General features: G+C 58.4%; 2 protein-coding genes across 3 annotated transcripts in view; one reads left to right on the top strand and one right to left on the bottom strand.

Annotated features, from left to right (window-relative positions):
• Positions 1-3,245: 3,245 nt before the first annotated feature.
• On the top strand, positions 3,246-5,596 carry DERL3 (derlin 3). Its single transcript, XM_025857255.2, has 7 exons — positions 3,246-3,400; positions 3,513-3,578; positions 3,663-3,736; positions 3,856-3,949; positions 4,430-4,625; positions 5,160-5,250; positions 5,356-5,596. Exons 1-7 carry the CDS (start codon positions 3,308-3,310, stop codon positions 5,435-5,437), a joined length of 696 nt encoding a protein of 231 aa, XP_025713040.1. The 5' UTR covers positions 3,246-3,307; the 3' UTR covers positions 5,438-5,596.
• Positions 5,597-7,785: 2,189 nt separating this feature from the next.
• SMARCB1 (SWI/SNF related BAF chromatin remodeling complex subunit B1) overlaps positions 7,786-17,598 on the bottom strand; it is a 37,439-nt gene continuing 27,626 nt past the window's right edge. For both annotated transcript variants that reach the window (XM_025857252.2, XM_025857253.2), the window contains exons 7-9: positions 15,869-16,059; positions 8,557-8,688; positions 7,786-8,133 (exon numbers count right to left, since the gene is read on the bottom strand). In XM_025857252.2, coding sequence (XP_025713037.1) covers positions 8,094-8,133; positions 8,557-8,688; positions 15,869-16,059 — 363 coding nt within the window. In that variant the 3' untranslated portion in view covers positions 7,786-8,093. The remainder of the gene's footprint in view (positions 8,134-8,556; positions 8,689-15,868; positions 16,060-17,598) is intronic.

Here is a 17,598-nt window from a genome sequence, read left to right as displayed (position 1 = left end):
CTGCTGCCTCATAGGTTCCGGATTTGGTGCTAAAAATACCCCGTGACCCAGACAGGAAGGGCCAACAGGGACACAGCTGCTCCTGGGAGGGGCTGGCTGGAGCTGCCGGGGCCGTGGGGGGGAAGCCTTTCCACTGCAGTTTGGGGTCCATGTACGGAAAGTGGGTGGGCACTGAGCTCACAGCCCCTGAGGAAAAGCCCCCGACGGAGGAGGCCCAGGGTCAGAAAGGGGCATGTTTATGTCAAAAGGAAAATACCGCAAGGCCCGAGGGGCAGCTTGAGGAGGACTCATTGTCACCTTGCCCAGGGACCACAGGGCCTCCTTAAGCCACATCCTCAGCCCAGGAGGGAGGGTGGGCCCGGCTGGCAGATCTGCCTGCTTAGGCCCAGCTGGCAGATCTGCCTGCTTTGGACGGGCAGGCAAATAGACATTAGCATCCGGCACACTGCCTACCTGCATCTCTAGGCCCCTGGGACCGTGGGGTGTCCAGGGCTTCGCTCCATAAATAACTGTCTGCAGGTGCCTGAGTCAGAGAAGTGGACCTGCCCTGGGCCTGACACCGGACAGGAAAAGCCTGGACTGGTGACAGAGATCTGCCTCAGGCTCTGCTGGGCCTCCTGCTGGACCTCAGTTTCCCCATCTGAGAATACCCAGGCTTCTGAGGAGGGAGCATCTGCAGTGGAATCCAGCCACTGTTCCCCTGGATGTCCCGTTCAGCTGGCAGTCCCCACCTATCCCGGGCTCCTGGCCTCCCAGGGAATGTGCTTCTCCGTTCCCAAGCCAGGCGCCTGCCTTATCGGCCCCAATCAAAGGGGAGACAGATGCCCCTGTCCGCAATGACAGCCCCTCCTATTAGCCCCAGCCTGACCCTGAGTGGAGGGCCCAGAGCTTGCTGGGTGCCTGGAGGCAGGAATAACCTCCACTTACCCATGCTGACATGAAACCTGACCTCCCTGGATGGCTTTCATGACTGGCAGGCGCCAGCTCTGGCGTCTGAGGCCCTGCATCCCCACCCTGCTGCCCTCCCTCCACCTGATGGGATCTACTCTGCTGGGCCCACCTGAAACATGACCTTGGCCTGCTTTGCTGGAAAATGGAGGCCATCCAAGGAGGGGGGGCTCCCAACACCCAAACTCTCAGCACATTGGTCCAATTCCCCCTGTATCAGGCCAGACCTGTTCTCACTCCAGAGTCAAATGCACATCCCCCTTCAATGGTTCCAGCCTCTCCCTCCCCTCCCCTGGGGACTCCTTGAGCCACTCCTTAGGGAACCCCTTTTGGCACCCTTGTTTTCTTAGGATCCACCTGAGATAACTTTGTCAGCTGGTTCTCGGCCTTTCCAGTCTCCTCGGGGGACTTCAGGGCCCTTTCAGGGCATGCCGCATCTCCTACACTTAACGTCCTCACCTGAGCTCCCCACGTTGGTAAAGGCACATCTGTCTGGGCACCTTCCTCTCCCTCCTATCCTCCGTTATCCTGGTTACAGGGGCCTTGGCATGGCTGCATCCCACTGTCTGTTCCCAGGCCTCATCTCTGTGAGCTTCTCACTGCCTTGCTCCTGAAGCCCTTTCTTGGCTCAGCTCTGGGAAGCCCTCTCCAGCCTCCCCCAGCCTCCCTAACCAGGTCTGCCTTCTCTGACTGCGGAAGGGTAAGCGGCCCAGGCGGAGCCTCTTCTCCTCCGTTTAGCCTCACCCCTTGGACGCCTCACGCAGGCCCAAGACTACAAATGCCATTGGCCTACTGAGGACTGACATCCACAACTAGACTGCCTGACCAATCTCTCCCCCAACACCACCCTTGGATTTCTCCAGGTGGATGTTACATGGATGCCCCAAACTCAACAAGGCCAGAATGGGATTCCATCTGCCCGCCTTTTCCCGAAGCGTTCTTCATCTCAGTAAAGGCCACCATCCTCCATCTGCTCTGTGGCTCAGACCGTCAAGTCACCCTTGGTTCCTCTCAAACAGCTCTGTCCCATCCATGGGCAAACCCACCTCCCCCCCCTCCCCCACTCTCCAGGCTCCACCCTGCCCAAGCCACCACTGTGCCCTGCCACCTCCCCCTGCTCACGGATTCTTCTGACAGTCTACTGTCCTTGCGGCAGCCACAGGGACATTTTTAAAGTGGCAATCAGGTGTCACTTGCTCACAGAGGCTTCCCAGATCACCCCATCTACAGTGATGGCTCACTACCCAACCCTCCACTCTTGGCATTATTTGCATCAGTTCACTGTCCTGTGAACACCAGCTCTCATATTAGTACAGGCCTATGACTGCCTGTCTCATCTTTTCTTGGCTGCTGTATCTCCCGCATCCAGAAAAGCACATAGTCTGTGTTCAAGGAAGGTTGACTTAATGAATGAATAAATGGAGTTTCTCTTTTCCATCAAAACGATGAGGCCCTGGGGCGCCTGAGTGGCTCAGTCGGTTAAGCATCTGCCTTCGGCTCAGGCCACGATCCCAGGGTCCTGGGATCGAGCCCCACATCAGGCTCCCTGCTCAGTGGGAAGCCTGCTTCTCCCTCTCCCACTCCCCCTGCTTGTGTTCCTGCTCTCTCTGTCAAATAAATAAATAAAATCTTTTTAAAAAAAGAAATAATGAGGCCCTCTCCAGGCCGCCCACTTGCTCTGGCCAGTGTCGGCACTCTGGGGTCCTTGGGAAGATTCCCTACAAGGAGTCCGCGCGCGGTCAAGTGGACCGCGGCGGGGGTGGGGGGTGGCTGGACACAGTGTTTGAGCGCCTCCTCTGTTGTGGGACAGGTGGCACTGTCTTTGGTTCTCAGTAGGGGAGAAAGACCCGACCGAGTTGCTGCCGGCCCTGGGGGCCTCACAGAGCCTCCAGCCCCGACTCGCATTGGTCCCGCCTTGCCCACGCCCTAGGGTGACCCCGCCCCTTCCGGTCTCACAGCTCCTCGGTCCCGTCTCACCTTCACTCGCGGAGTAATCTTAGCCCCGCCCCCAAAGTCTTGTAGGTCCTTGCTGTTGGTTCTCTCTAGCTTGCCGCGAAGCGACCCGTTCCTCATTGGCCACACGTTCTCCCGCGCCACCACGACAGCCATCACAACAACCGCCACGTGCTCACCCGTGGGGCCTGCTCTTTGGTCCCGAGTCCCGACCCGCCCACTCCCCTGTCCCGCCCCCGGCTTCTCGCTTCCTCCTCCTATTGGTTACCGGGCCCCGGACTCCTCCCTCGGCCCCGGGCGCGCTGCGCCTCCGACGCGGATTGGCCGAATTCGGGAGTGAGGCGGGGTTTGGAGGCGGGTTAAAGAGCGCGCAGCAGGTTGCGCCACGCGTGTCAGAGAAGTTTCAATGGCGTGGCAGGGGCTGACGGCCGAGTTCCTGCAGGTGCCCGCGGTGACGCGGGCCTATACCGCGGCCTGCGTCCTTACCACCGCTGCTGTGGTAAGCTGGCCGGGTGGGTGGGGCCTCTCCATGGCTGCAGCCCGGGAGGGGTGTCGTCATGGTTACCGCTGGATTCCCGGGGGCTGTACCTGACGCGCCCCTGGTTCCGCAGCAACTGGAGCTCCTCAGCCCCTTCCAGCTCTATTTCAACCCGCACCTCGTGTTCCGGAAGTTCCAGGTGAGGCGGCCCCACCCATTGCACCTGACAGCCAGGCCCTGCCTGCCCTGCGCCTGACCTCCTGCCTTCCCTCCATCTCCGTAGGTCTGGAGGCTCGTCACCAACTTCCTCTTCTTCGGGCCCCTGGGATTCAGCTTCTTCTTCAACATGCTCTTCGTGTATCCTGCCCCGCGCGGACCCAGGCGTAGGGCGGTGGGCGGCTCTCCGGGCTGGGGGGCGACCCGGAGTGGGGAAACGGAGGCTCCGCCCGGTGGCACTTCCTTTACGGACGCCGCAGGTTCCGCTACTGCCGCATGCTGGAGGAGGGCTCCTTCCGCGGCCGCACGGCCGACTTCGTCTTCATGTTTCTCTTCGGGGGAGGCCTCATGACCGTATCCTTCCAGGCTCTGAAACTTCAGGCCGCGGCGCCTCTGGGGCCGGCCTGTGCTGGCCCTGGGGCCTGACATGAGCGCCCGGGCCGGTGAGGGACAGAGTAGTTCACTCCAGCTCAGGATGTATTTAGTGTACATCGTGTGCTCGGCTCCGGATGTCAGCGCCAGCTCTTCAGTGCTGTACCCAAAATACCACAGGGTGACGTGCAGGAGAGCCAGGTGGGGTGCTTGGGGGCTGAGCCCTGCGTGCCCAGTGTTTGGAGGCTGGGGCGCGGTGGACAAGCAGACAGGTCATGTGGGGCCTGACAGCCACAGTGTGGCCCTTTGATTGGAAGGGCACATCTGGACAGGGGAATGGCACATGGGGGTGATGAGGGGAAACTAGGGAGGATTCCAGGGGGTTCGTAAGTCAGAGGTGTCCCGGGCAGGGGCTCTGAGGCCTGCACCAGAAGGCCTCCAGCACCTTGACTCTGGCTCAAGCTGCTGGGGCTCCTGGGCAGCCTGTTCTTCTTGGGCCAGGCCCTCACAGTCATGCTGGTGTATGTATGGAGCCGCCGCAATCCCCGAGTGAGGGTCAACTTCTTCGGCCTCCTCACCTTCCAGGCACCATTCCTGCCCTGGGCACTCATGGGGTTCTCTCTGCTGCTGGGCAACTCGATTCTCGTGGACCTGCTGGGTGAGCCTGCCTGTGCACTCGCCCTCCCCAGACAGGCCTGTCTGCTGTGCCAGAGCCCTCCCTCCTACCCGCACTGGACCTCTCACCTGTCCTCCCCCCCCCCCCCCCCCCCCCCCCCGCTTCCTGCCCTGCCAGCTCCGCTGTTCCGGGCCCTCAACAAGCCAGCCGGCTACAGGCTCCCCACCTTCGGTGTACTGATGCCCGTGTGGGTCCTGACCAGGGTGGGGATAGGTGTGTCCAGTTCCCAGCCTTGGCTCCTATTCCTCCCATGTTCTCAGGCCCTCCCCTCCCCAGGTCCTGCCCACTTCTGGGCCAGGTAAGCCTGTCCTTCAGGGTCAACCCTGCTCTCCCATCCCGGGGCGGGGGCGGGGGCTGGCAGTCTGTGCAGAACACTGGGTGCTCATACTCTGGGGCCTGAGGTTGCTTGGCCTGGCTGTGCCTCCAGAACTGTGCTCAGAGGCGGGGAGCAGGCTGTGCTGGCCTCGGGCTCTGGACTGTGGAGAGTGGCCTCAGCCATCCATGGCTCTCCTACAGGGATTGCTGTGGGCCACATTTACTACTTCCTAGAGGATGTCTTCCCCAACCAGCCTGGAGGCAAGAGGCTGCTGCTGACCCCCAGCTTCCTGTAAGTGCTAGAGATGACAATTCTCCCGCTACCCTCCCTCAGACGGCTCCCTACACCAGTGGGGACGCCTGCTGGCCTCAGCTCAGCGTGGGCCCCTCCCTACAGGAAGCTGCTACTGGATGCCCGACAGGAGGACCCCGATTACCTGCCCCTCCCGGAGGAGCAGCCAGGACCCCTGCAGCAATGACCCTACCCAGGGCCAGGGCCAGGGCCAGCCCCAGCGGCCTGTTTTCCTGGCCTCTGGCAGGCCTCCATTCCACCCCTAACTCCCGCTTACAGGAGAGCAACCTGTCCTGGAGATGGGGCTGGTGCCCAGGGCCTGCCCAAATAAACAGAATGACCTGCATCTCTTTGCCCACAGCACTGGCTCCCTGCCTTGGCTGGCCACGTCCTTCCACACTGGGCAGGTGTTGCTGGCCTTGACCTAGGGCCACCAAGCCTGGTCTGCCCTCTCAGACCAATTGTAGGTGGTAGGATGAGAAGCCCAGAGGGGGTCAAGAACCTGCCCACAGTTGCCCAGCAGCTTTGAGCTCACAGATGCCATACTCGGGGTTCTCAGTCCAGCTTTGCCAATGCCTTAATGGAGTCTTGGGCAAATCCTACCTGCTCTGATCTCTGCTCAGGGCCAGGCAGCAAGGGGCTGGCCAGGTCTCATTGGCTGGGGCCAGGACCGGGATGTCCCTGTCATGCCAAGCCCAGTTTGCAGGGGCTCCTGCCCATGGTACCCTCAGGCTGATGCCTCACTTGGCTCCTCCTGTCCCTCAGTGGCAACAAGTGGACCTTTGCCCCACTTTCTAGCTGAGCAGTCAATGGACGTGGCCAAGGCTCCATGGGGTCAGGTGCGGCAGAGGGCCAGGACCAGGTCCTTGGCCCTTTCTGCAATCCCAAAGCTTTGAAAAATTTTCACCTCAGCAGAGTTCTACAAAGCTCTCTCCCTTATATTTTTAGCTGAGAACCATGGGAGCCTGATCTGATCCCACAGCTCACTTTTTTCTTCGGTAAAGTGGGCACTAGACACCCTGGCCAACTTGACCTCAGAGTTCCAGTTGGAACTCTGGTTTATTCCTGGATGATGAGCAGCATAGGGGCTCCTCCAGCCGCAGGCTGTCACATTCATGGATGGCCCAAGTATTCACCATGGAGTCTAAGTTTGTAGGGAACCGTGTGGAGTCACAGCTTGCTCTGCAGTGCTCCAAGGGAGCGCTCAGCCCCTGGGCGGGCCTGGTGGGCTGACCTGCCCAGAGGGGCTGAGGCGGGCAGTTTCACTCCATCCCACCAGTTATGGGGGCACATGGACCAAGCAAACCCTTCAGCAATGGAGCCCACTTGTCTCCAAGGCCAGCGGAGCCTGGGCCTGGAATCTTCCTCTTTGTTCAGGGCCTTCCAGTGAAGCCCAACCATCTCCTTGCTGTGGAGCTCCAGCAAGTTGCACTCCTGGATGAAGGGCAAGGGGCTTGAGTACAAACTTCCTGGGAGGTAGGAGCCGTTATGTCCCAGGACATGTTCATAGGACCCCCAGCCCAGAGGGCCAGGCCCATCTACCCCTATTATCCTGGCAATCAAGACCCCAATTCCTACTCAAGAGCTCTGCCCTTGGCCAGTCTGGGGCTCAGGTTGGAAGCCAGGTGGCATGATGTTCCTGCCATGCTCCTGGGGAGCAGAGCAGCCCTGACCTGACAGGGGACACCTGGCAGCAGCTGAAGGCACCAGCCCAGAGCTGGGGGTCTGTTCTCTTCGGTAAGACTGCAGCTGTGTGCCCAATTCACCAAGCACTGCTCAGCTCCACGAGGAGACCCACACATGCCACCCGCACGCAGCCCACATCCCTTCTGTAGAGTGGGGACACTTCCACATGAGACAAGGATGCAGACGGGGCAAGCAGCTCACTGGAGGCAGAGGTGAGGAGAGGCCCAGGGCTATGCCTTCTTCTCAACACACCACATCCCCCCACGGCTGGCCCTAGGCAGGCGTGCTGCTCCACGCGCCTCATTCTTCACAACCGACCTGAGAGAGAAGAGCTGGCCTGGCCCATGGTGCCAGCCAGGGGTGCAGCTGGAAGAGCCAAGCATGGGCCCTCGGGCACCCAGGCTGCTGACACCCCCGTAGCACCCACAAAGGACATGGCTGCTGCAAAGGACTCCAGAGAAGCAATGCTCCGGGGCGGGGCGGGGGGGAGCGACAACAGTCTGGACACAGCAGAGCCCAAGGACAGCAGGAAAGCCTAAGCAGCTTCACAAGGCCAAGCAAAGGAGGCGTGGTGGGGCTGTCACTGCAAGGTAAGTGGGCCTCCTGCCCTCTGAGCCTTGTGACCTCACTTCTGTCCGTCGGTACGAGGACGGCACAGGTGGCGGGTGGAGGGCCTGAGGAAAAGCACGACTGCTGCCGTTGGCCTTGGATGCAGCCTTATCAGCCCCAGCCTGCCCAGATGGGGCTCTGAGGCACAGAAGGGCAAGAGGCCTGGCATGCCAACCTTGGCCATACACCACCCCAGCCAGACCCTGCTCCTCGTCCCCTTTCTTATTTTTATGCTACCACTTTGAAAAAATGGAACATGACCTGTTGTCTTTATTTAAAAAGCGTTGCTAGCCCTACCTGGGGCTCCTATACAAAAACAAAACACAACCCAAAAACGAGGCCTCTCTCTGACCAGAGACTTGGGTGGGGACTGGGGCTCAACAAATGGAATGTGTGCCCAGGGAAGAGTGAGCGGAAGCCCTCCCCACACCCCATGCTCCTCAGAATAGCCCCGGCCTGCCCCCTTGGCCGCCCTCTTTGCCAGAAGATGAAGGAGAGGCGGTCGGATCTTCTGAACGCTCCGTGGGAGCCATGCACCGATGGGCTGGTTACCAGGCTGGGGCAGTGTTGGCAAGACGCCTCATACGCCTGCAGGAAGAGAGTAGGCAGTGACCCAGATCCCCCCAGGGGATCTCTAGTACAGCCAGGGGAGTGGGGACAGAGAAAGGACACGGAAAGGGGGGGATCCCCAGCCCCTCGCTCACTCTAAGCCTGTCTGCTGCGTAAGGCCCTGAGGCTGCCGTCTCTCCAGCTTGCTCAGGCCCTGTCTACCTCTCCAGGGCTCCAGACACATAGGTCTGGGCTGTGGTCAGACCCAACCTAAGGGCTTAGTTTTGTTCCTGGCAGGGACACCCACCCAGGGGCTAGATTGTGACTTATCACTCAGGGGCCTGCCTCTGGCAACTTGGTACCCTCCCAGAAACCAGGTCATCGGGTCCCTCCCCTCCCTTCAAGACAAGTACCTTTGGGCAGAGCCACCTGTAGGGGGCCTGGGGGTGGGGTGGGGGGTACCTTGTGTTCCTGTCCTGGTCGCGGATCTTCTTTTCCATCTCGGCATCTGTCAGAGTCTCCAACAGCGGGCACCACTGGTCAGCGTCACCTGTGTTCCGGATGGCGATCTCCACCGTGGGTAGGGGGTTCTCACTGTGGGCCGGGGTGGGGCGGGAGGTAGTAACTGCTAGTGCACAGAGTAGCAGCTAGAAAGGCCCCCAGAAACCAGTGTCCCCCCCCTGCCAGAACACTGGAGCCAGGGCACGGCAGGAAGGCCCACACCTTTCCTGCCACCTCCTCTGCCTCCTCCCTACCGGGCCGTTTCCATGCCTGGCTCCTCAGAACAGCACTCCTGAGGGGAGTGGCCTGGTCATCACCTGTCACGCAAACCTCAAGGCACAGTCACTGGAGATGCCAGGTCCCCCCACAACAATAGCTTCTCTTCAAAGCACTCTCAAATAGGCCTTTTGTTGCTGCCTAGGTGTCTCTGGTCTATAAGCCTGGGGAGGGCATTCCCCATGACCAGTGTTGCTGGGGAGGCAGGGGAGGGCGGTCTACCCCACTCAGTGCCCACGGCCAGGACCCACCAGCCTCGACGCCTCATCACTGAAAGCCGCTGGGCCAGCCTGCTCCCGAATATTCTGCACACTTGCCCCTCAGCCCACTTCACTGGCCCAACTAAATCCCAGAGAGCTGGGCTATTTGCTTAGGACAGACAGCTGGGCCTGGGACCCTTGTCCCCTGATCACTACAATCGATGGCCCCTCAGTGACCACCCCGATGGCCACCTGCACACCCTCTTGCCAAGGAGACACAGCGTGGGGGTGTGTGTGGGGGGGGCAGACACACACAGGAGCACCATGGGAGGGAGGACACAGCTGAGCTGCCGCCTCTCTGGGCCTTGGTTTCTAAGCCTATGTGACAGGAGGCTGAAGAGGCAAGGATGCTTCAGAGCTGACAGCTCAAACTCCTGGCCTGGGAGGCAAGCCTCAGAGCGTGGCCCTAACATTGACCTCTCCCACCCCCTTCCCACCGTCACCACCCCAGCCTCACCGGGCCCTTTTCTCCCTCCTCCAGCTGGGCGGCCTGCACCCGTGTCCCGAGGCTCAGCACCCCCAGAAGGCTAGTCCTGCTCCACTGCAGCCCTATCAGGTGTCTGCCCACCTGCATAACGGCTCGCTCTGGGAAGAGTAAAGGCGGGCAGGGCCTGGGGGAGGCACCTGGAGGACACGGACAGAATAAAAGGGGATGGCCCCTGATCGGGAGGCCCTGGTTTTGATACTTCATCTGGGAAACAGAAACAGTATCACGGCTGTGAGAGCTTTTTGGAGGATTACTATTATTTAAAGCAGCCAATGTATGTCCACCAAAGGAGCTCCCTAGGGGCCAGGCACCTTGTCACGGAGTCTCCCTGTAACCTGTGCCCAAGGTTGTGAGTGGCCCACTGGGGAGGGGCGTCCACGCAGGCCTGACCAGAGGCTCTGCTCCTCATGCTGCCAGCTGACCCACAGCAGCCGAGGGCCTGCTCCGGCCTCCCCTGTGCTACTCTCCTCAGCCGGGAGTCCCAGCTCGTGGGCTGAGGCTGCCACCACAACCCAGGGCTACCCCTGGCTCCTCTGCAGAAGTGGGACTCACCTCTTGCTGCCGAAGCTAGGCCCCGAAGCCCCAGCTTGTGCTGGTGACTCAGAAGCCAGTGACAGGGGCAGCACCAAGCCCCCACCCGTGCTTCCCCAAGGCCAGCCCTCCTCAGCAGCTCCTGACAGCTCTTCTGCAGCCAGTGTGGTGGTTTGGCAATCCTCAGCCCCCCAGCCACAGACCCAAACATCATTCCTCACCTCAAGGGCTCCCGGCCGCCTTCCTCGGGAGGACAGACATGAAAGGCGCCAAGCCCACACTGAGGGGAGCAAAACATGTTTTTCTCTTAATTTAAACAAGAGCTCATGAGTAGGTCCTGGAGGCCCCTTTGTTTACCTCCCCTTGGCTCTGGGAAGATTCCACTCCAGTGGGTTTGTTCTAAAATAAGAACTAGCTCGATCCAAGCCTGTAAGAATGGGCCTAGAGCCAGCAGGCCTGCCTCGGGTTTGGGACAAATACACAGGCGGGGGAGCCACCTCGCCTCCCACTCCTCTGAGCGGGTTCTGCATCACGGCTTCAAGGTTACCTGGGATCACAGATGCTCCTACCACCCTGCAGAGTCCAGGTGGGGACACAGAGCTAGGCAGGGGAGGGCTGTGGCTGAGGTGACAGACGGCCCGGGGCCACAGCTTGTAGGGTTATCTTTGGGTGATCTTACTGTTATGCCCTCACGTGATACAAAATGACAGCCAAGGAGCACTACTATGCCCACTTCACAAAGGAGAAGGACAGAATCTTGGAGGGAAATGACCTGCCCACGGCCACTCAACTGGGAGCAGGGGGAGACAAGACTTGACATCACCCTCCTCTTCACAGTCAACTGATTTTTACATGGTGCCAAAGTCCACAAAATGGGGAAAGAGCAGTCTTTCCAACAAATGGCACCGGGGCAAGATGACCTGCTGGGTTAGGCAGTGGTTTCGTAGGTATCGCATTAAAAAGAGCACAGGTGGGGGCTCCTGGCTGACTCAGCTGGTGGAGCATGCAACTCTTGATCTCGGGGTTGTGAGTTCGAACTCCACGCTGGATGTAGAGATTACTTAAAAATAAAATCTTACAAAAGAAAGCACAGGCAACAAAAGAATAAATTGGACTATGTTAAAACTTTAAACTTTTGTGCTGCAGGGGCACCTGGCTAGCTCAGTCAGTGGAGCGTGAGACTCTCAATCTCGCGGTTGTAGGTTCAAGCCCCACCATGCTGGGTGTGGAGATTACTTAAAAAATAAATAAATAAAATGTAAAACAAAAAAAATAAAACTTTTGTGCTTCAAAGGACACTGTCATGAAAGTGGAAAGACAACCCGCAAAGTGGGAGAAAATATCTGCAAATCCTATCTCTGATAAGGAACTCATATCTAGAATACATAAAGAACACTTACAACTCAATAATAAAAATACAAATGACCCAATTAAAAAACAGGGGACTTGAGCAGCCATTTTTCCAAAGGTGATATACAAATGCCCAATGGCACCCGAGAAGATGCTCAGGTCATGGCCAGGGAAATGCCAATCAAAACCATGAGATCCCCCTCCCGCTTCCCCTAGGATGGCTAGAATTAACAAGTCAGATAACAGATGTTGCTTGAGGATATGGAGAGACCAGAAGCCTGGCTCTGCTGGCTGGAAAGGAAAATGGGGCGGCTCCTCTGGAAAGGAGTTGGGCGGTCCCTCCAAACACTAAACATAGCTATCACGCGACCCAGCAATTCCACTCCTAGCATCTACCCAAGAGCACTGAAAAGAGGTGTTGAAACAAGAACTTGTACACAAATCCTTGCAGCACTACTCTTTAACAGCCAAAAAGTGACAACAACCCAACTGTCCATCAACTGCTGACTGGGTAAATAAAACAGGGTCCATCTGTATGACAAGATCTTAACCCCAAAAGGGAATGAGGCTCCGATACAGGCTACCACAGGGAGCCGTGATACTAAGAAGCCAGCCACAAAGGACCACGTGTTCTAGGATTCTATTTATATTGAGTACCCAGAACAAGCAAGGCGATGGAAAGCAGATCAGGAGGTGCCCAGCGCTGAGAGCCGTGGGGGCAGGACGATGGCCGGGAAAGGGGGTGAGGCTTCCTTTGGGGTGACGGAAACGCTCTCGAACTGTGATGGCTGCGCCACTGCAGATCCTACAAAGCTCATGCTAGCTGGCTGGACTGTCCCGTACGTGCACTATACCTCAAGGAAGTGGTTCTAACAACGGACAAGCAGGCAAGCAAGCGCTGCAGCTGTCAGGTGGGCAGAGTTCCAGGAGTAACCTCTGTGGCTCCTGGTCTCCAAGTCCAAAGTGACCCTGGTGTCTCTCAACCCTGAGACGCAGCAGTGACACCTGCATCTCTGTCCCCCATCGGGCCCAGCTGCCAGGTTCTCTGGCAGGTTCCCTTGCCTGTCCCCAGCTTCCTCCCAGCTGGCACCCTGCCCGGCCACCTCCCTCCAGGGTTTCATGCTCCCTGCCGATTACCTTTGGTGGCCACACACAAGTCTCCTCTACTAGACAGCGTACTGTTTCTTCTCTGCCCCCAGCTGCAGGTACAGGAGGGGCCAGGAACTCTACTGATGCAACTTTCCTCACAGGTAGCGGCTCGCGGGTTTGGGTCAATGTCTGACAGCCTCGCATGGGCTGCTCAGCTCAGGCCCTTCCCGTGGTGGAGCCCTGTCCCCTCCTGCCACTCACCATCTTTGTTCCATTCCGCTGGCCCCCGGACATCTATGTCTTGTTCCGGTTCAGCTCTCTAGGAGCTTGGGGCCCCCAATCTATTTGCCACATGCCATGCCCCTTCCTCATGCCTGCCCACATCAGGCCTGCCCCTCCCACGGCTGAAGGGAAGTCTGTTCTCTGCCCTGGCTCCCTTGACTTGTCTGTGGGCATTCTGCCTCCATTCACACATGCCCCGTGACCAGCAGCTCGCCTTGCTCCACCGCGGACACAACTCAGTGCCACCATCACTGAGGAAGGCACTGCAGCCCGACGCACTGGGCTCGGTCTGGGGGCAGACAGACTGCACTGGCTTGCGGGAATTCAGAGCATTTACAACACAGGATGATGGAGGCCCAGGATTTAAAGCCCCTTTTAAGGAGTCACGTGACTTAGCAGTTGCCAAGCTTTGCGCGTAGCAGAGACCAGGCCGGGGCTCCTGGTCCCACCCTCCATAGACCAACTGGTCCCTGGTCCTGGAGACATGGTAGCCCACTCTACTCTCCCCAGGCAGCGGTCCAGAGAGAAGGACTGATATTGGTCTCCCTGGGGAGAGTCAAGAGTGGTTGGAGGGGCGCCTGGGTGGCTCAGTGGTTAAGCGTCTGCCTTCGGCTCAGGTCATGGTCCTGGGGTCCTGGGATCGAGCCCCGCATCAGGCTCCCTGCTCCGCGGGAAACCTGCTTCTCCCTCTCCCAGTCCCCCTGCTTGTGTTCCCTCTCTGGCTGTGTCTCTGTCAAATAAATAAATAAAATCTTAAAAAAAAAAAAAAGCGGTTGGAGCTCCCAAGGGATGGCGTGGTGCAGCAGTGATAATGTGGGTCAAGGTCAAGAGACAGAAGTTGCAGTCCCCTTCCTTGCTTGCCTTAGAAGGCCACAGTTCTGTTCCCTGGACGATAAAGCCAGCCTCTGACCCTAAGCTCCCCTTCCTGTCCTGCAAGCTCTCTCCAGAGTGTCCAGCTGCCCAGGCCACACACAGCACACACGACGGGCTGGGCCTAGCAGGAGGAGCTAAGGAAGCCTGGTCAGCTGGGAAAACACAAGCAGCCGTCCCGATGCCAGAGAGAGGCTGAGGCTGCCTCCCAGATCCCAGGCAGGCTGTGTCCCACGGGCTGAGGCTGCTGGCAGGGGGATGTGTGCTCACCCCGGTCTCTGGGAGGCGGCCCTGCCTTCCATCCCGAGGACATGAAACCTGCATAATCAGCACTCGCTGAGTGCAGCGGCCCAGGGCTCTGCGATGCCCCCCATCCACCCGGCTGGAATTCATTAAGTGGCTTCTGAGATGGGGGGGGCGGGGGGGATCATCTGTAAGTCCTGACCTGCCGCCACCAGGGACTCCCAAGGGGGCTCTGCTCTGGAACTGTCTGGCACACTGCTGACGGCCTGAAGCCTTGGCGGGGCTTTTAGGAGGACGCCTGGGATCACCCCAGAATCAGAGCAGGAGGGACACCACCACATATCCCACCACCCTCCGGGTCTTGCTGCTTTGAGCAGCATGACAACCCCACCCCACACAGCATCTGCCAGCCAAATGTGGATTCTGACCCAATCAGCATCTCGGGGCTAAGGTACCTGGGGTCGATGTTACTCCCACGACCTGTACCACATCACCACCTCCCAGGACCCCAGGGGGCACTCCAGGGAGCGAGGCCACCCCAGACCGGTCTTCAGGCCCATCGGCCTTGGCTCAAGTACAGCATGAACGGACATCCACGGCCACACCTCCAGCCAGACTCTTCACAAGAGCAAGACGCCTCCTCCCAGGCAGGGCCTGGACTCTGTCTGTGAAGCGAGACCACCTGGTCGGCAGGGCTGCTGGGAGGTTACGGGAGGGAACATGTCTCAGCCCAGATGCCGGGAGTGCAGACGGTGCTTGGACCCCCACAGGGCCAGGATCTCAAGGCCTGAAAGTGTACGGTCATTCCTTCTCTCTTGCTCAGATTTACAGGAAGCAGTCAGAAAGCAGTCTCCTGGGATTTCTGGGAAAATCAGCTGAGACACAAACATACTCACGAGCTCCATTAACTGTCCTATCTTTGCAAAAAGACCTCGGTACGGGCTCCTCATGTGCCATTTTAGGCTCCCGTCCCTGAGTAATGATTGCCAAATGTAGACAATGACAGTTTGATGAGCAGAATAAATCCTAACATCCTGTTTTGATGCAGGGACACTCCACGCCACCCCCAGACTGCACTTTCCCAAGGGCTGAAAAGGAGCTCAGGGAACAGGATGTGGCTCTTTATCTTTCATGGCCCCCAGGTCGGGGTCCAGCCAACATGGGTGTTTGACTGGTCTCTGACTTAATGACGGCGAGCTAGAATAGTAGAAAGAAACTGCTGGGGACACCTGGGTGGCTCAGTCATTAACCATCTGCCTTCAGCTCAGGTCATGATACCGGGGTCCTGGGATTGAGCCCCGCATTGGGCTTCCTGCTCAGCGGGAAGCCTGCTTCTCCCTCTCCCACTCCCCCTGCTTGTGTTCCCTCTCTCGCTGTGTCTCTCTGTGTCAAATAAATAAATAAAATCTTAAAAAAAAAAAAAAAGGAAAGAAACTGCTGGAGATCCTTGACTCTCATGAGCTGGGGAGGGCTGTTTGGAGCAGCCCTTGTTTGAGATAGAAGGCAAGTCCATCAGATGACAGCTCCTGGGGTGGGCGATCCGTCCCTGACGGGGGGAGGAGTATGGGCGAGAGTACAGAGGCAGCGGGGCGGCAGGGTGCAGAGGGGCTGCTGGTAGCCAAGTGTAGCCCTGGGCAGTTGCAGTGGGGGGATGGGTACAGAGTGGGCAGATACACCACCCCCTTAGAGCCACCCCCCCCACACCGTGATGAGGTTGGGGAGTCCTGCCACTGAGACGCATGAGGCAGGAGGAGTGAGCCAAGAAAGGGCCGCTGAGCGGCTGAGGCTCCAGAGAGACCCGAAAGTGTCACCACACATAGGGAGCCATCTTTTCCCCAAAACACGTCTGCAGAGGAATGAGGGCGGGGCTCATGTGGTCTCCTACCTGAAGGCATAGGTCTTCTGATGCCAGCTCAGCTGTCCCCGGATGCTGTACGCAATGGTGGTGACGAACTCCCCGCCCAGCCCCAGCTCTGAGCATAGCTTCAGGGCAAATTTCTCTGGTGAGTTCTCCTTCTCTGACATGTCCCACTCAAACTGGTCCACCAGCGAAATGTTTCCCACGTGGATGTTCAGCTGGGGCGAGAACCAAAGAACACAAGTGAGAGGAGTCAGAACGGCGCCCAACCTCGGGAGGCCTCAAGGAGGTGAGACAGCCCACTAGGGAGTCGCCAGGCCAGGCCGGACCCTGCCCACAACTTACTAGCTGAGAACAGGGGCTGGCCCTTGTCCTTCTGGCCACAGGTCCCCATCCAGAAAACGGAGATGACACCGCATACGTACTGGGACTGCCACAAGGGGGCTCTGGCTCAAGACCTGGCACAGTCACCCATCTTACTTAATAAGTGTGATCACAGATGCACACCCCACTTGAATAGCCCATAAAGGCGCCCTCAAAACCTGGGTGGGCAGCAGAGGCCCACAGCCAGCCCCGCCTACCACGCTCCCAGCAGACACCCTGCTGACACGCAACCTGCCACCAGGAGAGAGTCCGGGCCCTGCCTGTGCAGCACCCAGACCAAGACGGAACACAGCCTGAGCTCCAGGAGCTCCCCACCTACACCTGCACTCAGAACCACCATCTTTACTCATCACGCCACAGATGAGCAGGCCTGCTCTGAAACAGGAAGGACTCATCAGGGTCTGGCTGTGTTCACTGGGCGCCGTGTCCACAAGGCTCCTTCCTATGACTCTATGGGGCTGGGAGCACTGCTTGCTGCTCTCCAGGTAAGCAGGCCACAATGCACCTGCCCGTTCACCCTACTATCCCTGGGTGCTCAGTTTTTTTTTGTTTTTTTTTTTTTGTTTTTAATTTGACAGAGAGAGAGAGAGAAGACAAGCAGGGGGAGCAGCAGAGAGAGAGGGAGAAACAGGCCCTCCGCTGAGCAGGGAGTCCAACGTGGGACTTGATCCCAGGACCCTGGGATCATGACCTAAGCCAAAGGCAGACGCTTAACTGACTGAGCCACCCAGGTGCCCCCGTGCTCAGCTTTTTAAGACAAGGATCAGGGTGGCCACTGCTCAGGACCTACCCTGCTGCCCTCAGAGAAGCGTGAGACCCCACTCCCTGTCCCCGTTCACAAAGCCCTGCACCTCTGGACCCCGCACACCACTTTTCACTCTCTGCAAACAAGCCCCCTGTCCTTTCCCATTTCCGTGTTCTGCTCACGCTGGGCGACTGACCAATGATGGTTAACAGAATGGAACCAGAAGAGCTGCCTCTTGGCCTAATAGGAACCGAATGCCCAGTGAGCCCTGAGGGCATGCTGGGACCAAAAAGATGGGAAGCAGCAGGCAGCCCAAAGAAAAACATCAAACAGGGCCAAATAGGAGCAACGGGTGTAGCCGTTCATACACAGCCCCAGCAAGCTCTGCCCCGGTTGCAACGGCAGGAGTCCTCCTGGCCACCAGGCGGCACCGTGCAGACTGGGGTGCCTGTGCCCTGCCAGTTAAAACTGGTCATTAATGCTTGCATCTACTCAAAAATACAGATTGTGTGCCTACTAAGGAAGAGGCACAGGGAATGCAATGGTTAGTACCACCAACTAAACACTGTCTTCATGGGCTGACATTCCAGTTGGGGGAGAGATACCTAAGGAAGTTAATTATGTGAAT

The sequence above is a fragment of the Callorhinus ursinus genome, unplaced genomic scaffold (assembly GCF_003265705.2).
Source record: "Callorhinus ursinus isolate GAN/ISIS: 27379988/994484 unplaced genomic scaffold, GSC_fseal_2.0 scaffold110, whole genome shotgun sequence".
Classification (NCBI taxonomy): domain Eukaryota; kingdom Metazoa; phylum Chordata; class Mammalia; order Carnivora; family Otariidae; genus Callorhinus; species Callorhinus ursinus.
Note: the sequence above shows the minus strand (reverse complement) of the source record. Positions and strands in the feature narration are given on the sequence as shown.

What these genes read in the sequence shown, in the direction of transcription:
- DERL3 (XM_025857255.2), top strand. Translation starts at nt 3,308, where the DNA reads ATGGCGTGGCAGGGGCTGACGGCCGAGTTCCTGCAGGTGCCCGCGGTG. An exon ending in TCGTGTTCCGGAAGTTCCAG is followed by an intron (nt 3,579 to 3,662) that starts GTGAGGCGGCCC and finishes CCATCTCCGTAG; the next exon opens with GTCTGGAGGCTCGTCACCAA. An exon ending in TTCTTCAACATGCTCTTCGT is followed by an intron (nt 3,737 to 3,855) that starts GTATCCTGCCCC and finishes CGGACGCCGCAG; the next exon opens with GTTCCGCTACTGCCGCATGC.